The 17,314-nt window shown below is 40.5% G+C and overlaps 1 protein-coding gene across 2 annotated transcripts; it reads right to left on the bottom strand.

Moving 5' to 3' along the window:
- Window positions 1-415: 415 nt before the first annotated feature.
- On the bottom strand, window positions 416-13,703 carry LOC102786072 (transcription factor E2F3-like). 2 transcript variants are annotated; one of them, XM_006795863.3, is made up of 8 exons: window positions 13,185-13,703; window positions 11,096-11,216; window positions 9,806-9,936; window positions 9,626-9,714; window positions 8,782-8,940; window positions 6,661-6,772; window positions 4,825-4,966; window positions 416-4,392 (listed from the first exon to the last, which is right to left on the bottom strand). In XM_006795863.3, the coding sequence occupies exons 1-8, from the start codon at window positions 13,464-13,466 to the stop codon at window positions 4,091-4,093; spliced, it is 1,338 nt and encodes a 445-aa protein (XP_006795926.1). In that variant the 5' UTR covers window positions 13,467-13,703; the 3' UTR covers window positions 416-4,090. The 2 variants fall into 2 exon arrangements, with proteins under 2 accessions (XP_006795926.1, XP_035765913.1); XM_035910020.2 differs by lacking the exon at window positions 13,185-13,703 and adding an exon at window positions 12,844-12,996.
- Window positions 13,704-17,314: the final 3,611 nt, after the last annotated feature.

The raw sequence follows: 17,314 nt of genomic DNA, 5'->3' as shown, positions 1-17,314 counted from the left end.
TTCTAAGGTCAAATGGTGGAGAGTCCCAGATATAAACCTGGTGGGAGTGTCCCCCCACAGAGGGACAAAAGGACCCCCTGATGATCCTCTAATCGCCTGAGCCAAGGTGTGAAACTGGGTGTGGGTCCCAATCAGCCAGAGTTTCGGGTGGGGTCCTGGCTGATTGGGACCTAACCTGTACAACTAGTAAGGTGTAATTAGTGTCAAGTTACTATACATGTTTAAACCTACAGACTTCTAATAATGCAGCCAGACTTTCTACCATAGTGCAAACTACTCCCTGAAGACGCATCAAGACAAAATATACATTTCCTCATTTATATTTGCTTTATTCAAATTTTCAATTACAAATGCCCAGAGTACAAAAAAACAAATTCATTTATCCCCCCCCCCCCAACCCACCCCTACCCCTCCAATACACACAGACACGCACACACATACACACAGCTCAAATTCCTCATTTTAACAGATGTACATAAACAAGCATGTAACTGAAATACACACATCAAAAAACATCAATTTTATCTCCAACATTCATGAGCTCGTTCACCCATGCCTTCACATCGCAAACTGCTCTCTCTGTTCTGTAATTAGCAAAAACAGGCAGAAATATAATTTTACAGACAATCTAATCAGATTTGTTTTTTGTTTGTTTTTGTTTTTTTACATAAGCTTTACAGAATATTCACTGATCATTACATCGTATTTGGTAACAGCTCAAGAATAACCATAAGAAAATAAAAACAAAGCTGTTTCAATGTGGACCATAGTTAGCATCATACTTAGCCTAACGATACACTTCAGTAAGATCTAATCACACATTTCGAAATGAAAAACAAAGTTGCAATTTTAAGTCACTCATTATTACCAGACACTAGCTTTAGCAGTGCACGAAATCTCCAACATTCCATTAGAAACCAATGGAAAGGCACAATCTTTCCACCACACACACAAAAAAAAAATCCCTCATGTAAAAGGACATAAAATATAGCAACCAGATTCTGGTTGCTTGAAATCCTTGGGGGAAAATATTTTAACTACTGTAAACTGGAGAGTGGGTGTTTAAACTTTGCATGAATACATGTAAAATACACCAATATAAATACGCCTGTGGAGAAACTCTGCTGTGAATCAGGACATTTTTGTGCATTTTGTAAAGACTAAAATAATGAAGAGACTGGATGTTCTTCTCAGAGTTGAGGCTATTCTTTAACAAGTCAACATGCTTTTCCTGAATTGCCCCCATCGTGCTCTTGCGTCAGAATTTTGCAGATGTGAAATGCTTCAAAAGAAAAAACAAAAAACAAAAAAAACAGAACACACCAGCACAAAAAATAAAGTTCATCCAAACAACAAAATAGAATAAAATTTGCATTCGAGGATTTTCTTCTGTAAACTCTCGGTCACTGTGTAAAACCCTTGCACCTAGTGGCTAACTTGGCAGACCCTAAAAGAATGCACAACCCTGTATTTTTAATACAGTCCAAAGTGATGTTCTCATTTACATATTTTGCATTTCTGTAGTCAGATAAAGTCACCTTGCCTTTTTCACGCCAACTAGCCATTTAGTGCAGACTGTGGGGATTATTGGGAGTGGAGCATTCAAGGCACGCAAGTGCAAGTTTCAGACAAAGTGAACAGAAATGCTGCAGCAGTGTACGGTATAATGTGTTCTTTGAACATTAAAGCACGCAAACATATTCTAGCTCCTTTAGCAATAATGAAACCGAGGTTGTACATGAACATAATAGGGGCACTTGGAGAGGTGTCATTCCTCTCCAAAAAAGTGAGAATTGCAGAAATGGTAAGGAATATCAGGGGAAAAGTTTCCAAAAGTTCCTACACACCTCCAACAGAGAACAGCCAAACCAGGGATGCGAAAAACACAGAAATGTCTCTGCATCAGATAGACCAACTGTGAATCACTGCCTGCGTCCGGGATTATTGAATATGTCCTTTTTGTGTCTAAGTGGTGCCTCTCCATTTAAAAAACATAATTAAAACAAAAACACTGACACAGGAGCTAAATAACTTATTGGAGAAAAAAGCAAAACAAAAACGACACACACTAAAAAGTATTGCAATACATTCATCCACTTTTCTATGCTTCAAATGTGCACCGCAATGGTGAAAATTAATATGTGACAGTATAAGTCTGGCTTTTGGCCAACGGTATTCCCACTATAATGTCGGGCTTTCCGACATGACTGCTAAATAAAACGCGGGCAATTCCTAAAACAAAAGAATTCAAAATCATACAAACTATGGCATTTATCTCTTAACGCCCTATTTTCTATTTTGCAACATTAAGTGAGAGGTAGCCTACAGTACCTTGTGCACTGAAAAAAAAATTAGAAAACTGTACATCAATTTACACACAGGCAGGCTCACTCTTTAACGCAAGCTCGACTCTGACATTAACTCACACACGTGATTCCTCAGGCACACGTCAATCAGGTCGGGCGGGGATAAGTCAACAATAACAGCAGCAATATCACCTGTGATCTCTAAAAGCCAAGGTCTCTTTGCACTTCACTATTATAAGGGATGTAATCAGACAAGCTACTGGTAGTGAACTGTGATGGTGTTTCTAATACCTAAAGTGGAAAAAAATTACATCCTCTCAGCTTGTTTTTCAGCAAGTAATAAAGCCTTTTTTGCTGGCTTACCACGGTAAATTCAGTAGCTCTAAACAAACACAAGTCACTACGGTTTAGTTGCGCTGAATTCACTTAAATTACAAAATAGCTGTATTTTTTTTAAACATTTTGTTACAGAGGAAAAAAGCCCTTCATTACATGCTGAAGTTTAAATAAGTGGCTATCTCATCCTGTTTTTTTTCCCTTAGATGACCCAAGACGTTAAGTAATTTCTACAGTTTTAAAATCCATTAAAATTCAACAGTTATTGAAGCTAAAAAGAGCCAACAACAGTCTCAGTACACACCGAGCAGGAAGTGTGCACAGAGTGGTAAGTGATTCAAATACAGGTTTCTCTGAATAGCTCAATCCACAGTATAATTGCACTGCACACAGTCTAAGTGAGGAGACATTAAGGGATTCAGTTATGCAGGCTACTGCTAATGAAGATGGGAAAGGTAAAAAGCAGCGAGAGTCGAGGAGTCAACTCCCAAATACGCCAAATCAAGAGTATAGGGTGGAGATGATTTTTAAGTTTGCACATCACGTGTTCAGATTTACCCACTGGCAAGAAATGATGGCTTTTCCAGCTTCCTTTAGCAACTTAGCAAGTTGTGTATTTGTCAGGAGATGAGACACTGGAATATGTGGAATAAATGTCTTGCTTAAATGACTCAAGAGTGCATATTCCCGTTATTTTCCACACTCATTTTTCAATGGACACCCAAATGTACCCAATACTTATACTCTGAACTTTATAATCAGCCTAACCTAACTATTCTAACTATGTTGCAAGTGCTGTGCATCAAAATCAGCCCTGTTTCCATTCTTATATATATATATATTTTTTTTATAATTTCCAAAAATGTTTCATATGTGCACACACAAGATGGCTATTTAACAGTCAGCAGTAAAAGCCTTCGGTCACAGATCATTGTTGTGGATGAAATCAGCTTGAACTCTACCCACAGCACTTGGCAGTAACACATCTAAAGCGTTACCTGGGTAGCTCTGCACACCCGACGATAAAACAAAGAAGATCGACCTTTTCCTTGCCAAAACAAATTCCTAGACAGGATCCTTCAAGATTTGACAATGTGATTTTTCTTCTTTCCCAATCTCGAGGGTGTTTTTTGCTAACTGCACGGTTATGCTCAACACAATGCAATAACCCCGGATGTGAGGTAATGCCAAGCACTGTGGGGGATGTTTCCTTATAGCTGTTCTCTCTTTGCTGTCTCTCTATAGTAACACCCATACAAAGATGTGGATACCCTTCCCATCCCCATTTACATTTAACCAACCAGCCATGTAAATTAGCATCCACTAAAAAGGAGATCAAAGGCTTTACACTGCTGATGACGTTTGTTAGTTATACCATGAAAGAACACGGTACTCCCTGTGGGACAGAAAAAGCCCTCTGTGTGTCCGTCCGTTTTGTTCACCTAATGCTAGCTGCCCAGGAGCTCATCCAGGCCAAGAGAGGGCATTTTATCAAAGTCACAGGATTCAAACAAGTCGCTAATTCCCTGGTCGTCTCCCAAACCTAACAGGTAGTCATCTTCTTGGTCCAGAAGAGTAGGCCCAAGGTTTAAGAAAGGACCCAGGGACGAGGGGATCTGGTCTTCCGTCTGCTGCAGGAGACTGGTGTAAGGGGATGAGATGGGTGAAAGAGTTGTGACGGAGACAGCTGAGGAAGAGGAGGGAGGTGGAGCCAGAAAGGGGTTAGGAGAAGTGGTTGTGCAGCTGGGATCTGTGGAAGGAGAAAGACAATTTGTTATGACACCAACACAGCCAAGAGTACCATTGGTATTCAAAGAAGTTGTACGGCTGTTTTGTTGCACTGGAAGCAAATCTAGTGAGATCTGAACGTCTCTTCTGGAACCACTTATAGATCAGCACTGAACACTTAACTCCTTTCTTACCAATCCATTCATACTATTTAAGAACAATGAAACAAAGCATGTGGTTTTCATTCATTTCAGTACAGAAAACTGTTTAAATGTTGCCAATTTCTGTGACTGTAATAGAAATGGGGATTTTTTCCCCCCACGTGTTTAAATGGTCATGATATTTTTTCTTTGACTCAGTCTATGGATATATGTATATGCAAAATGAATGGATCAGCTTTTCATTATGAATGACAAAAAGTGCTGCGGTACACTACTATCCATCTGAAACCAACCTTGAAGGACTTTGAGGAAAGGAGAGTTCCCATTGATGTCTGTGTTCCCATTTTTTACGGGACTCCTGGGGTCGTTTTCCTCATCCGGGCACAGCAGAACTTCTATGGGACCCTTTGTGCTGGTCAGGTGTATGGATAAACTCTACAGAGAGAGAACAGGCACTCGAATCAGAACACCCACCTTGACTACAAGGTCATTTATGTGCCAACACTACACATAAATATACCAGTGTTTACCAACATATGGACACACCAAAAGCATAGGAGTTTATCCATGTAGCATTATATTTAAAATATTAGTAATTCAGTGCAATGATTTCTCAGACTGACCGAGCCACTGAGATGTCATGGTTAAAGGAGGACAAATTAAAACTCTAAAATTTGTTAAATTAAATAAAGTAAAAATTAAATAAAAAAATATGTTGTTTTTTTTATTCAAAGTTTACTCACTGATTTAAAAGGAAAAAAAGTGTCTGTTACATAGGACAGCCCATTTTCAGTTTAAATAAATGCTGCCAACATGAGGTTCTGTAGACACATGACTGCCAACCTTGTTGCATTAACCCGTCAGTCATTTTGGAGATTTGACCATGATAGTGACAATGTAGGATCAAGTTAATAAGGTACCAGTCACATAGGCTTAGAAACCGGCTAGGGACCATATGGCAAACACCCACTGTGAGGGGGGGGGGAAGTATTCCCCGACCAGTTACAAGTGGTTGCTGAAGGCAAGCTAGTTAGACGAGTAAGTGACACCCATTTCCCCCCCCCCCCCCCCCACATGACAATACGGGAAAAAAAAGATGCATTTTCCCCAACAAGAAAACGGTTGCTAGCATATCCCTTCAGTTGCTTCTAGTTTCCATGAAGGTGACAGACTTGTCTGCAAACACTGTCCAGCTGCTCTGAGCTGTAATGTAATGTAATTAAACCAAATTTCCCAGAGGAACCCACCCGAGGGATTAATAAAGTTTTATCTTATCTCTAATGAAACGGTGACAGTGTGAAACAAAGCGTAAATGATGACCACTTGCCTTCAAACTAAAAGTTTACTACTTTTCCAAGATGCTCTACCACTGAAGATAGTTAGCAAGAGTCTGCAGAGAACCATGGAAAAATACTGGCAGTGGTCAGCAGTACCCTTCAGCCTTCTAATAGGTGCACCTATGGGACGAATTTCAAAATCCTAGGTGACCATCTTCTAAAGTTATCGCATTGACAAAATATTCAGAAAACTTGACCTCCTGATCTTGAGGTTGAGGTCACCGAGATTCAAACTCGTCTGAGATTTTTACTAGATACACCTATGGTACCAATTTGAAACGCCTACAACGCTTTGTTCTCCTGTTATCCATTTACAAACTTGGGGGTCCACATCACCCGCCTGCCCACCTGCGCTGCAGGGTGCTGACAATGCGCCATCAACCTTTTACGGTTGAGGCGTAAAAAAAAGAACTACTGGCAACTGGGAAATCTGCTACCAACCGGTGCAATATAGGAGGTTTTCATGAACCACCTACTTTCCAACAGATTTCACCCAGCGAAAACCAGAAACCTCCATGAACCACTCCCAACCAATCAGGCAATACACACATTATTGCCTAGCAACCAGTGGTTGTATAAGATCCAATATGGTGGACAAATCTTGAGCAAGATGTGCATGACATCACGCTGAAAAACTTCAATATAGTTACATTCAAAACTGACTGACTTATCCAACTAAGGTCAGAAGTGAACCTAACCAATATGAAGTCTTGTCTATAAAAAGAACTCAAGTCATATGACAAGTGGTCGAAAACAAATTAGGCGGATGTGTTTGTGAGCATGTATACAAACCTCTTCAGGGTCCGGCACTTCTAGTTTGGTGTCTGTGGGCGCTTTGACGACAATAACCGTCTGGTCTCTGAGGCTCCCCTGTTTGATATCTTGGTATGTTACATAAGCATATGTGGAAACACCCGGGTTAAAGAAATAAAACTGCGTCTGCGTTGATACAGAACATAGACTATATGATTATGTGCGGTTAGAAATGACTTGCATTCTGTGACATGTTAGAAAAGAGATGGTTTGTTCGAGGAGAAGTAAAACACAGCTAGTTGTTCCTGAAGGCAGAGCTCTTAAAGTACTGAAAGCATATTACAGCTCTTTGAGAAGAGACTTTTAGACTAAGAAACAGCCATGTCACCATTCTGTGCCTGTCTAAACCCCCTTTTGGCATTATAAAACAATTAGTGAGACTTAAAGAATTCATAATGACAAAAAAAGGCACGAGCACAATTATTTTTGCAACTAGCTGTACTGCATGGTATTTGAAGGAGTTTGAGTGTGCAAAATCTGAGGACACGGGTCCATGAGGAAAAGATCTCAAGCCTCTGCGTCTTTACTGAGCAGTGCACACATGCAAACCGTGACTATTAACTTGGATCACAAGGTAATCCATTTTTTCCCTGATGATTCTAATAATTGGCTGCAAGCTAATGTTATGCAGAAAATCTTTTTTTATATATATGATCTACAGGAACATTAACTTCTGATGATTGTGTGATCTTCTACGCATCCTATGTGTGAACTTGCATTTGAGCCTCTGCGGTCAGTTCTGGATCTCCTCCAGTTTGTCAGAAGTGTTATCATTAAACTTGATTTTTAATTTCAGGGAAGTGGATAACGTTGCAGGGAAGCAACTTTGGTGAGTGGGTTATTGGTGAGTTAACACTGTGCTGGTGGGTGTGAGGGACAAAAAAAGAAGTCTGTTTTCAATACACTCGGAGATGAATCGCCACGATTGATGAAGTCACAGTGCACAACGCTGAAAAAACTGAAGAGCGTTTTCCATTAGTACCTACTCAGATCAGCAAGATGTGACTCGAGTCTTGTGGCGATACGACTCGTTTTCCATTACAACCTAGTACCAACCGGATGTGTGTGTGGGGTCGTTATTGCAATGCAGCTAAGCACTACAAAGGCAACGTTACACCTGCTGCTCAGTGTGTAGAGTTTCAGACTCAGCAAAGTTGTTTCTGTCCAGATGTTTTCCTCATTGCTGGGTTTAATAAATGGCGGTTTTGATTTTTGTGAAGAGACATGACTCACTAACTAGCCAATCGGTAGTATGCATTCTGTTTACATTACATTTTTAGGTCACTTGGAACACCGGCCTGGTACCAGGTCTCATCACCTAATGGAAAATCCTGAAAACTGTGGCGAGCCGCCCTCAGTAGGTACTAATGGAAATGGTGCTCCAGTGCCACTCCTCACCTGACACGCTGCCCTCAGGGCTTCCAAACTGAACTCCTACACCTGCTGAAAACTAAGCTGCAGCTCAGACTTATGAACAACAATCCTCCACATAAAATTTGAGTTAATTTGAAACTGACCTTGACTTTGTGTGCTCTGCGCAAGTTTAAATGAAATCGCAAATTACACAGTTAAAGGGTTATAGCACTATAGGACCTGCTGCCTGGACGTGACCAAGAAAATCACCTTTACTGGGGAATCTCCCAAATTCAAATCAGCAAAGGCTTCTGATGTTTGGCGTTTTTGATCAGATCGCCTGTGACAAACTTATTTATAATAAAACAGCCACTCCCTACATGAGCTACAACAATTAAGAAGCGAATGGCTTCCCTAGTCAAGAGCGATTTCTAACAGACTTCAATCTCATGTCAGAACGTATGAATACTCCGTCAGCTTCCTCCCACTGATCTAAAGAAGCACACTGCTCACAGAGACATTTAAAAATCTATCATCAGGTTGTTTCTGATTCTCCAATTGTCCCTGCTCTTAGTAAAACTGCAGTGGACACTCCTGAAATTAACTTGCTTGGTGTTTGCTCAGAAATCTGCAGTTTTAGTAGATTACAAACAAGACCTTGCAATCCTGTACTGACTTACTCTGCATCTTTACGAGATTTATGTTGAACTAAAACTTTAGCCACAATCTCAACTAACAAAAGGATATTTCTGGTTGCCTGGCAACTCGCTCATGTGTCTCATATCCAGAGAGCATCTCTGGATGAGTTGTTCGAGCCTCTGCTCTTCATCAGCCAGCGCAGAAACTTCAGCTGTCAGTCTCTGTCTCTGGCTCAGCGCCCCCTCGACCTCCAACAGACTACAGCCCCTGTAAATGAAAGAAAAGTCAGTGGAGAGTGAAATACAGCAGTTTAGAGTCACCTCAGGGCGCTCAATTGTAGCCATTTGGTGTTTAGTTTCAAATATTTGGCACATCAACTTCAACAGTGCAAAAAAAGTTCTGATTTCTGTTCAAGTAAACACAGGATTTATGTTTCGGTACGTATGAGCTACCTCTCACTTAAGCACCTTTCCTTCATTAAAAAGAAGGTGTGATTACCAGGCTCCACTGACCGCATATCCTGTAAAGAACAAGTGACTTCAAAACATAAAACTGGGGAAACTACCTTCAAAGTATTCTGACCCAATAAATTTCTGTAGTCATTTCCGACTTTAGTGCCTGACAGCGACATGGCCTACATCTTAGGCCATGAGAGGAAAATCAACAGAGCTTTAAAATAAAACCATAACAGTACATACAGCTCACAAACATGACTCAAAATCTGTTTAAATGAAAAGCCACCCTAAACTGCAAAGCACAGGTGTCTCGTGCCCAGTTATGAACTTATGAGCAAACTACTAAAATGATTCAAGTAAAGTGAGTGTCGGCACTGTTGGGTATCCTCATACGACATCAGCTGAGGTAAAGAAAGAAGCAAAGACGGAGGAGAAAGAAAAATGCAGAGTCCAAACCAAGCACCTGCACGGCAGAGTGAGGGAGAATAACCACTTACATCCACTGAATGTTGTTCTTGGATTTCTTCTTGATGAGGTGAATGCCTTCTAGTACATTGGTGATATCATACAACCGCCTTTTCTGTACCTGCAAGTGAGGAACACACGTACAGATTTAACGGCGTAACTCATCAGTCGCTAAAACGCTGACCGAAAACAAAGCATCTTCCTCAATTTACCTGTAAGGTTTCAGCAGCAAGGTTGAGGTCCAAAACGCCATCGGAAGACTGAGCAAGGAGGTCCACGAACTTCTTTGTTAAGAGGCCCAAAGATGTGTCGTACCGCGTCTTCTCTGGTGGAGACTTAGGTGCTATGGTGGACAAAAAGCAGAAAGAAGGGGAAATTAAGTAATTTAAGCAATTTGAAGGAGAGTTTCTAGCCAAGACATGCAAACTCAGTCATTGCTAGATGCAGTTTTAACATGAGAGCATATGGCTGAGCGAAACGCAGCTTCACCAATATGTCCGAGAGTCAACAGGAGTCCAAGAGCAGCAGGGGTGTCAGAAGACACAGACTACCTGCTGGACGGATGGGTGACCATACTGTTTTGTGTTGTGACTCATTCACAAAGATGAAGAGCCAACTTTGAAGTCATTGTTGGAAACAAGCGAGGCATTTTCATACTGGGCACATTTACAGTACGAATTGCTCATTAACACTCAATATTGGGAAAACCGAAGACAGTTTTTCCAGGGAAATGCTGAAAGGGAAATGACTCAGCAACGATCGCCGGGGTATTTTCGTGAAGACGAGCTACAGGCCAATTTGCAAAAAGATCACTTTTTAATTCCTCTGTCGGGTTGCAATTTAAAGCTAAACGTTTTTTTAATTTTAAAGGCTCTGTTCGCACAGTATCCCATTCCTGTTCTCAGTGGGCAGAGCGGTTTAAGAGCAGAGATCCACACCACGTCACCTGTTGTGACCTCCCACAAGACCACGTATTACACTGCCACGATCACTAGATTCGTGTAAAAGAACCAGATCTCTCTCCCCACCCCGTTCGTTTTTAAATTTTCTAGGAATACAGGCCAAATAAAACACCAAGCTAACAGGAAGTTACTTACTGTGCTTGAATATAGTCTGGAAGCAATAAGCTTCATATGAAACACTTCCCTGCTGAGAGAGTTCCCCATTTCAGCTCCATAGTTTATATACACAAAACTACCGTTTATATATTGAAACAGATTAATCAACACTACTAATATACTGATGTAACACTGGAGAGATTATTCTTCATGGAAAGCTGAGTGAACCACTCGGAGAGAACCAAGGACCTTACCTTCATGATGATGTTTAGCTCAGGGGAAAAAACAAAACTCATTTTATTGGAATAACCATAAAAAACAGCTGTATCTACACTGTTCTCATCTGTGCTGCTCGGCAGGAGCGTGGACATGATGACGTTGAAACAATCTGCAGTGAAATGAACAAACAAGATGATAGAGGGCTCTTAAGAGCCACCTTCTTACTTCTGGGTGTCTTCAGCCGTGCCCCATTTGATGCCGCGGCTGCTCCTCTACCTCTTGGAGTTTTGGCTGGTTCTGTCTGGTACTGGTGGTCCGAATCATCGAGCGCCAATCGCCTTTTTGCCTAGGAGAGAGCAGAAGGGATAGTTAAGGGTGGATGTGGTTATTTGGCAGTCACTTCCAAAGCCTTTCCATAAGCCTAGTCTCTCTAAAACACAGTATAGGACCAAAGAGGAGTTTACACAGAGTGACTGCTAGTTTCAGGCTGCTTTTAGTCACCAAATGTGATTGTTCTCTGTCGACTACTTCAGCATTCCTGAGGTTTTCGCAGCAAGGACAACAACATCAAATCTAAATTGAAAGAAGTTTTGTCAGCCACAGAGATTCCATTTTTTCAAATTTATTGGAAAGGGCAAGCCCAAATAGCTCAAGAGTGAGTCACGTCGACGATTTGAACGTCCCACCACACACCAACGCCAATCCCAATAAATAATCGACCGTATAACTCCACCCAGCCAAATAATTAAGGGAAGCATCAAGTAGTTCTGCTCAGTCCAAAACTTAAATCCCAAATCCAGACAAAAATGTCTGATGTCCAATTACCCAGCATGAGTCAGTTTAAGCGTATGATCCAGCAATTTATGGCTCCAACACAAGCTTTTATTTAGCTTCATATGCATCTACATTGTCCCCAGATTCATCTGTACCATTCACCATGTTTAAGTCGATTTATGGGATGTGTTGAAAATTGGATTTGGTAATGCAGATGTTAAACTTCTTACCATAAACATACCCGATGTCTTGTTTCTTAAAGCACAAAAATACAATAATAATTTTTTTTTTAACCAAATAACCCATCTCAATTATAGCCCAATGAACATGAATCTGTGCTTTTGCAAGAATCCACCCTGTTTTAGTGTCTTTGAGCAGGACAGAGTGCCACCAGCTTGCTGGTCTGCATTTCCCTCTAAAACTCATGCACAGCAGAAGCCACTTTCCCCTGAAATGGAAAACACATTATAATTTTTAAACCCATACTTACTACTTCATCTTTTGCATAACCCCAGACTGAGAAAGAAAGAAATATGTCCTCTGTTGACAGTCAAAGTGTCAGCCATTTTATATCAGCAAGCAGCTCCCCTCACCCCAAAGCCTTCTCATGGCTCACAGCCTGATATGTGCAGACTGGTTGAGTTCATAAAAGATGAATAACCAGGAGGAGAAAGAAATGAAAACAACACCCTGAATGCAGCTTTAACTGTTTTGTGTGGTTTGTGCATGTTGAGAATACAGGAAACGTAGAATCAGCACTAAAGCAACAAACTCGGGTTTCACTTTACTTGACATGAAAGGCACCACAGCGTTACTTCAGTTACAAAAGAGTGGCATGAAACAGTTGTGCCGAATTAAAAGAATAAGGTCAAGCTCGACAACGACTAACGTTGCTCTCTAATAACCAATAGTGCTACTAGCTCTGATAGCTAACGCATATTTTCAAAGCTTTACCCAAGTTGGCTTGCATCTTCACAGACGACTGGGAGAAAATCTATCGAGCAGATCCCAGACTGAATTGTAGCGATATCTGCGTATAACATCATGCCTTTATAAGTTCCACTAATCATGTAGCGTTAAAACGCTAAAAACAAACATATAGCTTACCAAGAAACGAGCAGGGAAACCATCCCCCAACCCCCCAAATTAAGACACCAACAGCAGCCACTAGGCCAGCGCTAACGTTAGTCATCTCTTACCAATATTTCCATCTGGCTGCAAAGGTGAAGCGGACTCAAAAGCACCATGAAGTCTGCTAACACTCTCTTAGATGACAGGTCTGCATTCTAGTTAACGCTAAACTCACTTAAACTTGTCACTGGCGTCCCCACAGCAAACGAAAACACTTAACCAGCCTACTTGGGTAACTTAGCTAGCGGTAGTTAGTTAGCCACCTCGCTAGGTTGAGTCGTGGGAATGCCCTGGCTAAATAGCTAACATTAGCTGCCCTGAACAACAAGCTCGGCTAGGTTAGCAAGCTAACATTGTGTCGTTGAGCGTAGCAAAGCTAAATGTATAAGCAAGCTGTGTGGATTATTACCGGCGGTCTTCCCAGAGCTGGTCGTTGTCCTGCTGCGTTTGCTGCAGCTTGTTGTGGAGTTGTGTAAATGTTGTTAATCTGAGGCTCGGATAAACACACATTTGATGTCTGTGTAACGTTGCAAGGCGGTGGTGTGGTTATTATTTGGATATACGTAGCGTTTGATTGACCGGGGTTCAAACGATCCGAGAGAGCTGTTAAAATTATATTATTATCCAGAGAAGAGCCTCCAACCCCTGCTAAAATCACTTTTTCCTGAGCCGAGGAGGTCCCTCTTCTCATCTTGCGTATTCAGGGTAACCCCTTTCTTATCTCGGAACTTTCGAGCTCGTATAGCTGCTAATCCGCCGCAATGGTTACAAAAATAATCAGACCAAAGTAAAGACGAGTGTCTGAACTATCGATTTCTGAAAAGTATTTTTCCCTCAGAAAGTGCATTTAGGCAGATGCAACGGATTAAAAAGTAGCGCAACTCTTGTTTCCCCCGTCTAGAAATGGCTTCAGGAAACGGCCTGATGAATGAAGGGATACGGTTTACGCGCTCAAGAACCCTCCCGCGAAACTCAGATTTCCCGGGAAAATTTCAAACATAATTTACATGCCAGACCCTATTGGCTCCTAACGGCAGAGTACCCACCCATATCGATGTCATTTCGACCAATGACGGCTTCAGATTCAGTGCGCCACGTGTTCATTGGCAGTTGTAAACACGTGACGTCACTTGTCACGCCTTGCGAGCTCTCTAATAGGACGTAAGGTGGCGCCAGAGACCAATTTGCTGAAGAGAAAGCATGAAGAACCAAAACATATTTAGGGACTTTACGGATATTAAATTATATTTAAAATGTAATTATTATCATTAGACCTATTTTTTTTAACATTTGCAAAAGCCATGTGTTTGTGCTTATTATCATTTCTGAATAAATTTACATTAATCAAGTTTGGATCTTACCTATAACTTTAAAAAAGCACATACATTGCAAAATGCAGGTCCCAATACACAGTCTCAGTGATGCAAGTGAGCTCAACTCTATGTTGCAACAAATGTGATTAGCTTCTTTTTTTCCATTAGTTTCCAAAGCACCCAGTGACATCACAGATTTTGTTTTCTTTGTTTGTTATTTCAGTGATTGCTTAAATAGTGCATTGTGTGATGTTCATCTCTTTGGACCATGTTCAAGGAGAAAATTACTGCTGTGACAAGAAGGATGATGAATGTAGCCAGCACACTGTTCGGTCACATGAAAGCATAATAAATTTGTTTGGATTATGGGATCTCACATGTTTGCTATGGAAATGGCTGTTACGAACTGTGAGACATAGAGGAGCGAGTGTGCTGATGTCATCTGCATAAGTGAAAGAATTATAGGGGAAGATATAGATGGCATGAAGTTGCAGCCAAGTGAAAAAGAATGTTTTCAGAAGTTAAAATGGAAGTTTGTGCTTCCACTGTAATTGGAATTATCACTCAGGTACTGCAAATGAAATGCACTTGATTAACTGATCACCGGCAAGTGTGAGCACCTTGATAAAAGCTGAAGTTTGAGCAGTTTGCTAATCTGGAGCATTTACTGTAGGTGTGTGTTGTCAGGACAACGCTGCAATCTTCCTGGGAGTGGACATTCCAGAAAATTCATTCCATCTGACTGTACAATGCCCAGAGAAATGGCAAAATCTAACTGTCAGGCCTCAGTTTGTATGTTAAATTTTAACGTTTTTTGGCAGTACAATTAGAAAAAAAATGAACATCTATGGCTTGTTTGGAAAGGTTGCAAGGTGTAAGCCTGAAGAACATGACAACACAGTTTGGGTTTGCATCTGAACAAACCACAAGAATTCTGGAACAATGTCCTTTGGACAGACCAAAGTAGAGATATTTGTCCATAATGTGCAGCACCATGTCTGGAGAATATCAAACACATCAAATCTGTACAATCACCTAATGCCAACTGTCAAGCACGGTGGTGGAGGGGTGATAATTTGTTTTTGTTTTTTTCCAGCCACAGAACCCGGGTGCCTTGTAGTTACTGAGATGACTGTGAACTTCTCTCTATACCAGAGTATTCCCAAAGTCAAAGTCAAAATCAGCTTTATTGTCCAAACCCATATGTACATATGAAATTCTAGAGTGAAATAAGAGGTCATCTGTTTGCCATCTAATACTTGGGTGAAACTGGGTCAGCAGCACATCAACCACAACAGAATGCCTGAGAAAGAAAAGACCCAAGATGTTGTAATGGCTCAAGTCAAAGTCCAGATCTCCACCCGATTGAAAATAACCTGAACACTGAAGTTTGTACGTGCTTTGTCTCTTGGGGCCACCATAAATCATTTTTTATTTATTCACTCCACATAAAATGTAATAAATAAATCATATAATACAAAAAACAACTATTTACATTTCAACTTTTAACTATTTAAATTTTCAGCTTTTTTCTTTTAAACAAATTTAAAGTGAAACAAAAACACTCCAAAACACGTAAAAACTCCAAAACATGTACAAACTCCGAAGCACGTAAAAACTCCAAAATGGCTACACTAGCCAGGAAGTACCAACGACCGGATTTGGTGTGTGGAAGCCACATTCAATAACTTGCACAGATTATTTTGAAAAGTGATGGTCAATGGGCATCCTTGAAAGGAGTGCATTACTTCATATGCGTTTTTTTTATGGTAATCAATGTATTTATTTAGGCACAGGAGGCAATGATCAATTTTAAAATGTAACATTTATTTAAATTTCATCTTTTATGCTAACAATAATGCCAACAGTGTTCTCTTCACTTGTCCCACAACTCTGACAGTTTTACTCCTCTGCTCCCCTCACAATTGGCTGATATCCATCTGAGCTGCTACTGTCAGCTGCATCAAACTGATTTTACATTGCCTTGTTATTCTAATCTTTATCTGTGTTTAGGACTTCAAACATTCACATCTGCTGTTAGTAACCAGAGCTCACAAGAGTGTAAGTGGTGTAGCTCAATAAAGTGATCGATGTGTTCACTAGTTGACTTCAATAAACCCGTAACTTATGAAATCTATATTTTATAGTGAGTACATTACTGATAAAAGAGGTAATAAAGTGTTAAATAATAATAGTTAAATAACAATAAGTCTGTTAAATTGATTTTGTGGCTGTTTTCCTACAGCCACATGGGGCCTATCCAACATAGAATTGAGGCACTTCAAATAATTCCATCCCAACAACGCCCACCTTGAAGTATCCCAAATACAGGAGTTTAAAATAAGATCTGGTTTCAAGCCATGGCGGAAGTCGTCCAGGATGCTCTTTATGCGTGTCACAAAGTAAAAGCGGACCAGGTGGTGGGTGGACTGAGGAGTCAACACACATATGTGTGGCCCAAATTGGACCTCTTTGTAATCTGTGCCATTGTGCATTGGACTCAGACAGCCCCCTTTCATCAGGCAGTCCTGTTCGAAGCTTATCTCACCCTAAAGAAGTAGGTTACAACTGTAAGAACAACACAAACAAGTAGGTGAACTCGTTTCTATTTGTGCAAAAATATTACACTGATTTTTTTTTTACATTACAATTTAAATGACACCAGTGGAATGATTATAACATTTATATTAAATAAGTTAGCTGAGGTTTAATCTGGTAGCTTACACATGATTATACACCCTGCCCTCTTCTTTGTGTCAGTGTATAAAAGTGGTAAATTTTAGCCCTTGCCTTGCTCCTTAGTTGATATTTCTCTTTCTGGATCAGCAGAACCAGATCCTTATATACAGAGCGCTAAACTGAGGAAAAATAAAACGATAGATTAGAAGCAGTCCCCATAGAGTCAAACATTACATTATGCAGATTCACTTCATTAGGCACACTTTTCCACTTTCCACTTCCATCACTTGGCAGAAGATTGGGGGAAACTGGGCTGGTTTTAGCATTTTAGAAATTGCTGATAAACTGAACTTAATTGCTACCATCTAATTGAGCCAGAGAATGGTTCAGAAAACAAATAAAATATATACAAGACGTCTGGATAACAATGTCTTGATGACAGCAGTTGACACCAGGGCACATGATACATTGAATAGGGTAAGAATTTAGGTGTAAGCTGTGTAATTTACTTTTCTTAAATTACTGCCCTCGGGATGAATAAAGTATT

Source organism: Neolamprologus brichardi, chromosome 11 (genome assembly GCF_056152115.1).
Source record: "Neolamprologus brichardi isolate AB-2024 chromosome 11, ASM5615211v1, whole genome shotgun sequence".
Lineage (NCBI taxonomy): Eukaryota > Metazoa > Chordata > Actinopteri > Cichliformes > Cichlidae > Neolamprologus > Neolamprologus brichardi.
Note: the sequence above shows the minus strand (reverse complement) of the source record. Positions and strands in the feature narration are given on the sequence as shown.

Coding starts and splice junctions, on each gene's coding strand:
- LOC102786072 (XM_006795863.3), bottom strand. CDS start 13,466: ATGAGAAGAGGGACCTCCTCGGCTCAGGAAAAAGTGATTTTAGCAGGG. Junction 9,937..11,095: donor ACGGCTGAAGACACCCAGAA/GTAAGAAGGTGG, acceptor TGTCCACCATAG/CACCTAAGTCTCCACCAGAG. Junction 4,967..6,660: donor AAGTGCCGGACCCTGAAGAG/GTTTGTATACAT, acceptor CTCTCTCTGTAG/AGTTTATCCATACACCTGAC.